Below are 9,343 nucleotides of genomic sequence, written 5' to 3'. Positions count from 1 at the left end.
CTAATAAAACAAATCCATTTAACAATTACACAAACTCTTGCCATTATATTTTTATTTATTTTTTACTCTAATAATTTAAAATAATGATGTAAGCATGTATTATCAACCTCTCAACATCCATTCTTCTGAATTTTTAAGAAATTAAATCTCAGGAACTTGAAAACCCTAATTATAATCTATAAAATGGAAATGTTTTTACATCTTTTTTCACAATAAATTTAAATATTTATTTTAATGTTAATAAACCTCCTACTATTTTGAACAGACTATAGCATAAGAAGTCATAAAAGAGGAGATTTAGAGATTTATATATCTACATAACCCACATAACTAAAAAATAATTGGTTAGTATGATTTGAAAATTTTGGAGCAGTACCACAATATCATACTTTCTAATTTGTTCATACTACAAAAAAGAAAAAAAAAAAAATCATTCGATTCTCTGAAAAAGAGAAAGAAAAAAGTGACACGTTGAAGGTAGTCATAGGAGATAGATAAGAGAAAGGGATTTGGAGAAGGAAAAGGAGATAGATTAATGGCGTACGCGCAGGCTTCGGTTTCGCTAAAAATATCTTTGCTTCTTCTTCTTTATTCCTACGTGTTTCCTTCTTAACCCCACCGCCCCTTTCTTCTTCTCTCTCATCGCCACGTCGCCAATTCTCCTTTTCCCACAATCACTCCATCCTTATATTCCAAACCCACCAATCTTCTTCCTCCTCCAAATCCATTCTTTCACAGATGAAATCGATGAACCTACATCAACAAAACCTCGATTTACGCCTTTCCATCGGCGGACCTTTCAATAATTTACCGGAAAAGCTAAATGGGTCTGATCTAGAAAGCGGAGTTACGGATGTCAACAACAGAGTCGACATCCGCCGAAGACACGGGAAGAGGAAGCGAGAAGAAGATCCGAACAACAATCCGCCATTCAAGAATCGGAGAGGTAATTTTACGAACAATGTCGACCTTAACAAACCAGATCCTCCTCTGCAGATTTCATATCCTTATTCCTCGTTGCAATACGTTCCGTTTTTCAATGGCTATGGCTATGCCTACCCCTGTCTTGTTCCGTACTGGCCCCCCGATGAGTCTCCGGTGGGTTGCCGGATTGTTTCTGATGATGGGGTTTCGAATAAGAATTCTGGGTCCTGTGGATCTTCCCCAGTTTGTAGTTCCTCTGTTGTTTCTGATAATCATCACCATAGTTCTTCATCTCTTGAAGGTACTTTTCAATTTCTTTCAAACCCTAAATAATTTTTCTTTTTTTTAAAAAAAAACCTTAATCTGGTTTTGTTTAATGGTTGGTCATTATGAGAAATCAGATTTAATAAGTTTTGTTGTTGTTCATCTTATTTCAGGTGGTTGTAGCAATTCAAGTAATTCATCAATATCTATGAAGCATGTTAAACCAAAGCCTTGTAATAAGAAATTTGTTGAAGATGAATCCTCTCAAGTGAAGAAATCTTCCTCATCTTCAATGGAGAATGGGAAACCTCCAAAGCCTCAAATCCAAACCCAGAATAGTGTGGCAAGTTTTGAGCAAATGCCTTGTGTTTCAACAACAGGGATTGGTCCTAATGGTACCAAAATCGTAACTACTGGCTTCTTGTATCGATACTCAAACTTGGAGGTTAGTATTTTGTGTGTCTGCCATGGACGATCCTTTTCGCCAGCCGAGTTCGTTAAGCACGGTGGCGGCGGAGAAGTTTCTCACCCTTTGAAACACATTACTGTTCTTCCACCTAATGGATTTTTCCCTTCTTCAATCAGATGAAACTTCATAGATTTTGTAGCTTAACATTGTTTGTAGAGATCTGGCAATGTGGCCGACGATTTTGATCCGGTAATATTTTGCATTTGTAATCAGTGGGATTATTAGAGGTGTGTAATTTTTTTAATCCCTGTTTAACTAAATATTAAAAAGACAGCCACATTAAAACGGCTTGCAACAAATATTGCAACACCTAGATTATTAGATTATTAGCTTATTTACAATGGAGTTGGAGATTTGAACACACACCTATATTCTTTCTGAGTTTAAAGTATGTTAAAAGTTTTACAAGTTCTGTTTTTGTTTTCTTAAATTTTATTATTTGTTTCAATAATAACTCATTTTAAAAAGTGAAGTGAAAGTTAGTATTGGTTCTAAGACAACCATTTCATGAGAGACGTTAGAGAGATAAACAAAGAGTCAAAGCAATTATTCATTTTAACTATTGTATTGACTTTTTCTAGTATTTGATTATTCGTAATCAAAGAGGTTGTCAATTTATATAGTTGTATGAATATTCTTATAGTACATAGCTTTTCCTCCCCTTCTGTAGTGAAATTAAAATTCCTACGGTTCTAAAATAATTTGTCCTTTACTTGTTTTGTTCTATTATGATTAAAACCCTTCAAATTTTTAAGCTCGGAGTCCAAAAAGCATGTCCAAATGAGATTTTTAATTTTCGGTTTCATCATTCTTGTATCTTTTTAGCAAAAATTTTAGAATGACATGAGAATAATTAAAAGAATAATTGAAAATAAATCAAGAGTTGAAGGGCAAATTTAAAGCTACCACTCATGCTACATGTACTTATGTCATCGTTAAAGTCACTCATCCATCCTCGTTTTAACACAAATGCTTGACGGCTATTTTAAGACAAATTTGAAGTTTAAGATAACAAAAGCTCAAAGGCATAATTAACATCTAATTTAATTCTAATCTAAATTGATTTATATTACAAAGAGAAGTCATATGATGCACAATTAATCACGATAAAGATTAGACTATATTTTATGAAATAGAAGAATAAAGACTAAACTTGTAATTAAATGCTTTCGTTTTGTAACAATATATGAATAGGGGTGGAACTACAAAATTTTCCCTATATCAGATGAACTCCTAGTATTTTCCGATGAACTTCTAGTATTTTCTAGTTCACGACATGTCATTCTTCTTGTATCTCGAAATCAACCTTTTCCCGCGGCCTAGAAAGAGAGAGGAGAGAGAGAAAAGAAGACGAGAAATATGAGTTCAAAAGTTGGGAATGCAAATTGAGAAGCACAGCATTTAACTAAAGCACAATGTGCAAGTCATTAGGAACACTAAAATACCTACACGAAATTATAATAAGGTTCAAATGATACCATACGTTTTTTTTTATATTCGTGAGTGGAGTAACTCACGTAAGATGGTAAATTTTTCTAATGCAAGATCCTCGGCATGCCTCCTCTTTCTCAAGATCTTTTTGGGTTCACCTTCCTTGGGTCAAATTTTGTTTTGTCTTTTTTTTCTTTTTGCTTTTTTTTTTTTAACAAATACTCGATGGGACTCCATATATTTGATATCATATAAGATAAACATAAATACCTCCATCTCTATACCAATTGATTACGAGAGAAGTAACTTATATATCTTATGCATAAGGCCTCACATCTTCCCAGCGTGATTCTAAAAACCTATCTAGTGCTGTAATAAGAAAACACAATGGAACAACCACCACTCCAGAGTACTGAGCAAAAATATTAGGAACGGACATGATCAAACTGATCTACTACTATCCAATGCATAAGTTCTATGGTGAAAATTCATATGAATAGAAGGCTTTATGAATACCAAAAGGTTAATGTAGTTGTCAAAAGGCTTTTTCCCCTGTTAATATGGAGTATTAAAATAACAAAGCAATAATTAACATGACATTTCACTATTCTTTCCAAAATGTGGTCTTGAACAATACAAACACAACTACATGTAAATGGTACCAACCTTTTTCCCGGTTTCTTCCTTCTGTCTAAGCAGATACTTGTCATTATCTCATCAATTGGCAAACTTTTCTCAAGATTGCTATCTAACAAGTTGCACGCATTTAAGGCAGATTGAGACAGATCCGTAACATCTGATGTCCTAAGTTCTCCTTTAAGATGTTCCATCAAAACAAACCCTACATTTATAGAGCCAGAAATACAAAATTAGTTCAGCAACTAATATGGAAGATAGCTAACAGTGGATGTACGATAATGATGCCAGAGAGAGAATTTACACCTACTTTCTGGACAACTATTTTCCCTAGTTCATCAGTGTTAGAGTGGGAGATCAAACATATTGACATTTGGATTGAAAGGTAATCGGTTCAACAACTAATATAGTAGATAGCACCAAAATAGTGGAGCGAGATTCATACTTTTGTTTTAGCTTATAAGGTGGGTGAAGAATTGAATTGTTGACTTTTGAGATGAGAATGGATATCTTGTCCACCTAGATATGCTTAAAATAACGACTTAATAGACAAAAGGCATAACTAGAGGTTATACAATTGGAATAAATGCAACATACCAATAGTACGTAGCGTCTTCAAATCAAATTTCTCAGCTAAATTTTCATGACCAATTGCTTTTGCACGTTGGAGAACTAGCATTTTAATGCTAATCAGCAGGTCCTGCCACATACACCATAATACCGTGTCAATAAAAATGATCGGAAAATGATAGTAAAAAATTCTCATAAATCAAAATAAGAAGAAAAGCCCACACAGCTCATAATGTCTGTACTTTCAGCAAAACATGAGGATACTAAAACATATCATCGTCCATTGTTATCAATCAAGGTCAAGAAGTAGATAATAATCCTTTCCAAGAAAAAAAAAGTTTAAAAAGAACAAGAAACATTGTAGGTATACAACATCCACAACAAGAATGCTCGGATTTTCATGAGCAAGTTAGCACATAGGCAAAGAGATTCAATAAATCAATGACGAATGCAAACAAGAAAGAAACTATGATTCCAAATGAACTTACAACTTCAGATTCAGATAGTGAACAAAGCCAACTGATATCTTCAATTCTGTTATTCTTCAAAATTTCATTCGCCTCTTCCATTGAAATCTTCCGCAATATTACTCCAGAAAAAACTTCAAAGTCAAATGATTAAACTGTCACAACAAGAAGCAATTTCATCTACTCCCACTGATCTTCCCAAAATTAAAAAAAGAAAAAAGAAAAAAATTAGTACACAGACAAAGCTAAAATAGTTTGAGTAAACTTGTCATACCCCATTCTAGGTTTTCCCTCCTAACCTAGATCATGGCATGAAAACGCTTTTCGAAAACAAATTTTTTTCAATTTAAACTTCTATAGAAAAAGCATTATAAAATTCTACAGAAATCCGGCAGCATCTCCCTCAAAGTTTGGGTTAGCCAAACCTGAAAAGGGAGGGATTTTCACATCTATATATATATTATATAAAATCTTCAGACTCAACAAACACATCAAGTGTGTCTCATCGCACACTCATCCGGACTACTCTAGAGTTTCAAGGAAAGTTCATATCCAAATTAGATATTACTTACAAAATAATTACAGTCCAATAAGAATCTCTCAAAACACATATAATGGCATGATTCTCACTACTTCTAACTACCCCTTGAAGGAATGAAAAACTTAGTATATACATACAAAAAGAATGAGAGTCTACAATCGGTAACATTTTCATTCAAACCATCCAAGTTTAATAACAGATCAAGGAGATAACGAAAATACTTGATAATAAACCATTAACTATGAATGGAGAATGGATATGAATAGCGGCTGAGTTGGTATCCGGCGAGTTACCGCGCACGGAGGCTGAAGGGGCGGGTGTTGGAGAAGCGGCTCGTGACGGGTGCGAAAAGTTGGACGCGAACGGCAAGTGAGACGCGAGCTGGACGACGACGACGTGGAAACTTCGACCTTGAGATCTAGAAAGGACGGCAGAGGGCGGGGTTTGCTGGTCTTCGTCCGGTGAGTGGAGCAGCGCCACGACGGTCCACAGGTGGAGGTGGTGGAGAATGGTGAGAGTGGTGAAATTTCCTCGAATATGCTTTCGTTTTTCTCCTTTTCTTTTTTGTTTCCTATTCTCGTGAAAAAGGAAAGAAGAAGAAAAGGAAATAATAATAGGGCGGAGAGTAAATGACAGATGCTCCTTCCCTTCAAGGGCTTTCATCTTTTAACACTTTAAATTCCCACGTCTTAATCCAAATTAAATTTGTTTCAATTTCTTCTATTAAAACAATTCAACAATTGGATTTAGGCTGAATGAGAGCTTACAAAACCAACCTAAAGGAAAAATCAAACCTAACTCTCACTTGAAATAGACCAACAATGAAAGTAAGAACTCAACAAAGTAGATGTGTAAGCTCAAGCTAACTCCATTTCCATAGCATAAACAACGTCTTGTCGCTACCCGTATAGGTTATTACATGTAGAACATGATCACATTGAACAGAAACCAATCACACAACTTTCTTTGACCTACCCATTACATGCACAATGTAAGGAAGATTCCAAGGTTAATATGCCAAAATTAGTCGGTAACCACTAATGTAAATTACCTAAACAAAATTAGTCCCTAAGTAATATTTCGATGATCTTAGAAACGAAGAGATTCAATTCATGAGATTAATTTACAACATAAAAAAAAAATGTAGGAAATAAATGTCGATTCTAGTTGTGTTGTGTCGAACCACTACTGAAAGCGAAATGGCGCATGACCTTGGTGCTAAATCGCTTATGTCAATTGCTCCCAAGGTTAATACAATTTTTTCAACTCAAGCGTGCCCTCACGGAAGTCAGGAGTGGAATCAAAGGAAAAATTACTTAGAGAAAGTAATTTGGGGTTTTCTGGGAAGAAGAAGAACTCTTCATACAAAATCTTTTCTTTGAAATATATATATATTTATGAAAGTTTCATAAATATAACAAACTACTAAAATATTTACGGTCCTACGAAGTCCATAAAATTAGCCATTTTTTAAATATTTCAAGTTTGTCCTTCCATCTTTCTTCTTTTCTCCTTTACTCTCCTTTTTTTAGCTACAATTTCTTTCCATCTTTGTTCTTTTTTTATGTCGTTTAGATTAAAATAACCAAAACTGATTTCTTTCTATCGTGTTTCTTGTTTTCTTTTTCGCTGCGTGCATGTCTTTCTTCTTCTTTCTTCTTTTTCCTTTTTTTCGTTCACTGCGTGCATCGTTTTTCTTCTTTTCTTTTTTTTAAGTTGTTTAGATTAGGGTAACCAAATCGTGTATAAAGAATCTTAAAAGAAAATTATTTAGTCATTTAGATTAGGGTAACCAAATCTAAAAGATTGTAAATAAAGAATCTTGAAAAAAAAAATCATTTTGTCAAATCTAAACGATCGTGTACCAAATTTTGAAAAAAAAATCGTTTAGATTTATCCCTAATCTAAACGATTGTGTACCAAAATTTGATCGTGTACCAAATTTAAAAAAAAAATCGTTTAAATTTTAGAGTAGCTAAATCTAAACGATCGTATAACCAAATCTAAACGATCGTATAACCAAATCTAACCAAACAATAGCCGAATCTAAACAATCATGTATCAAATATATTATGCACATTGTTGACGGTGCATTTTTTGTATTTTTCATGGCAGACTGTGAGCTTTCTCCGTTTTTAGAATTGTTCTATACAGTGTAAATATTTTTCCGCTTTGTTATATTTTTTAAAATACCCTTATATAAGAAGAATAATGACTTTAAGAATTATAAAATGTATTAAATAATTATAATTATTAATTGCCAATTGAAACATCAATTATAAATCAGTACAATAATAGTCATTCTCAACAATCCCAACGAAGGATTACCATTGTATTCTAATTAAAATAGTTGAAGCATTTTCTCTGCTCAAAGAAAGTAATATAAACTTAAACATCAATATCTTCCGATTTGAATTGATACATAGGTGGGTCAACAATCTAATTAAAGAAAGTAAGTTACCTTTTGAACTTTCAATAACTATGGTTGAGACCCTGCAACATGTTTTACTTCTTAATTTTTCATCGTTTCTGCAATAAAGTCTATCACAATAGACCACTCAAAATTGTGCTATTTAAGGCCAAGCACCTAGAGCCTCAAGTCAATGTGAAAGCTCTAGAAAATGATCTTTAAACTTTTTCATAGAAGGCAACCAAACCTTTACAATCACGTTTATTGCTTCATCAAGTCTATCACATTTGACCACTCAAAACTTAGCCATGAAGACTTCACATATAGTCCATACCAAGACCAACTTCATCAAGTCTATCAAAGAAAGACCACTCAAAATTGAGCTATGAAGATTTTATTGTTATCCATCAAGTCCATACTAGAACCACCTAAAGAAGGGCTATGGAATTTTCAAAGGGTTTAGTTTCATCAATCAAATCTATTTAAGGATTACCCACATGTGGCTATGGACCATCAAGTCTACTATAATAGACCACCTAGAATAGGGTTATGGACCATCAAGTGTATCGCAATAAACCACCTAAATAGAAGGCTATGGACCATCAAATGTTTGAGTCCCATACTTGTTGAAAATCCTAGAATTACTCTCCTTGTTAGGTCTTTGGAGAGATGATACACAAAATTCCTTTCAGATCTCACATACTTCAAGAAGATAATTCTTTCATTCAACTATCATTTCATAGCTCTATGTTTCAGGCAAATATGTCTTCTTTTGCCATAACATACTACTATTCTTGGCAATATCTATAACAGTGTATGAATCTCAATAAAGATATATTGGTATAGAGGCTCCCACAATGGTACATCTTCTCCATTAGGATTCTATGTCATTTATACTAATGTCCCCTTACAATGATACATTTCATATTAAGAACACATACCCACCGGTAAAGCTTACTTCGTCATTTTGAGTTATCCAGTTTGCATACACTGCCTCTCTAGTATGGTAGACAATTATTAAAATGCAAACCAAAATCTATTGTAACCTTAAGATATATTAACAAATGACGAAGAGCAATAAGATAATCTTAATCCTTAATTAGAATAATGTGTATATATATACTCAATTTTCTCACAACATATACAATAACAAATCTTCTATAGTTTATCAAAAACATAATACTTTCTATAATCTCTTGCATATTCAGATTGAGAAATACTATCTCATTTATTTTCCTTAATGCTCATACTAGCATCATAAGGGGTTCTTACAAGATCACCATTAAACTGTCAAATCTCTGTAATAGCATTCAATGTGTGATTGACATAAATCAAAATATTCTCAATAATACTTAAGTGCATTACAGTAGTCTCACATAAATTTTTCACTTCAAAATTTGATAACTTTATAGCATTACAAACATTTATGTTTGTCTCAAAGATTGATGTATTATCAAGATACAAACAGATAATCACACAATCAACTCCAAACAACTTTTAGTAAATACATATATCAACAATTCACTTCTCAAGACATTGTTTACTAAATTGTTGTTAAAGATTTTCTTATAACACCTTCAGGAACTAGTTAAAGACCATAAAGAAATTTGACTCTTCAAAGTTATCATTAA

The 9,343-nt window shown here is 33.2% G+C and overlaps 2 protein-coding genes across 11 annotated transcripts; one reads left to right on the top strand and one right to left on the bottom strand.

Annotated features, from left to right (window-relative positions):
• The first annotated feature begins 344 nt into the window (after positions 1 to 344).
• On the top strand, positions 345 to 1,956 carry LOC103499221 (uncharacterized). Its single transcript, XM_008462170.3, has 2 exons — positions 345 to 1,225; positions 1,362 to 1,956. Exons 1-2 carry the CDS (start codon positions 739 to 741, stop codon positions 1,775 to 1,777), a joined length of 903 nt encoding a protein of 300 aa, XP_008460392.2. The 5' UTR covers positions 345 to 738; the 3' UTR covers positions 1,778 to 1,956.
• A 723-nt stretch (positions 1,957 to 2,679) lies between these two features.
• LOC103499220 (uncharacterized) lies at positions 2,680 to 5,988 on the bottom strand. 10 transcript variants are annotated; one of them, XM_008462162.3, is made up of 5 exons: positions 5,524 to 5,951; positions 4,783 to 4,895; positions 4,322 to 4,424; positions 3,755 to 3,929; positions 2,680 to 2,976 (listed from the first exon to the last, which is right to left on the bottom strand). In XM_008462162.3, the coding sequence occupies exons 2-5, from the start codon at positions 4,861 to 4,863 to the stop codon at positions 2,937 to 2,939; spliced, it is 399 nt and encodes a 132-aa protein (XP_008460384.2). In that variant the 5' UTR covers positions 4,864 to 4,895; positions 5,524 to 5,951; the 3' UTR covers positions 2,680 to 2,936. The 10 variants fall into 10 exon arrangements, with proteins under 10 accessions (XP_008460384.2, XP_050939262.1, XP_008460389.2 ...); XM_051083305.1 differs by having other exon boundaries at positions 5,536 to 5,951; XM_008462167.3 differs by having other exon boundaries at positions 5,596 to 5,950.
• Positions 5,989 to 9,343: the final 3,355 nt, after the last annotated feature.

Source organism: Cucumis melo, chromosome 4 (genome assembly GCF_025177605.1).
Source record: "Cucumis melo cultivar AY chromosome 4, USDA_Cmelo_AY_1.0, whole genome shotgun sequence".
NCBI lineage: Eukaryota > Viridiplantae > Streptophyta > Magnoliopsida > Cucurbitales > Cucurbitaceae > Cucumis > Cucumis melo.
This window is presented reverse-complemented; position numbering and strand designations above follow the sequence as displayed.

Bases quoted from the DNA above. Each gene is read 5' to 3' on its own strand.
- LOC103499221 (XM_008462170.3), top strand. From the start codon at position 739: ATGAAATCGATGAACCTACATCAACAAAACCTCGATTTACGCCTTTCC. The intron at 1,226-1,361 runs GTACTTTTCAAT...ATCTTATTTCAG, and splicing joins TAGTTCTTCATCTCTTGAAG to GTGGTTGTAGCAATTCAAGT.
- LOC103499220 (XM_008462161.3), bottom strand. From the start codon at position 4,863: ATGGAAGAGGCGAATGAAATTTTGAAGAATAACAGAATTGAAGATATC. The intron at 4,425-4,782 runs GTAAGTTCATTT...TGTATGTGGCAG, and splicing joins CACTATCTGAATCTGAAGTT to GACCTGCTGATTAGCATTAA. The intron at 3,930-4,321 runs GTATGTTGCATT...CTATAAATGTAG, and splicing joins GAAGACGCTACGTACTATTG to GGTTTGTTTTGATGGAACAT.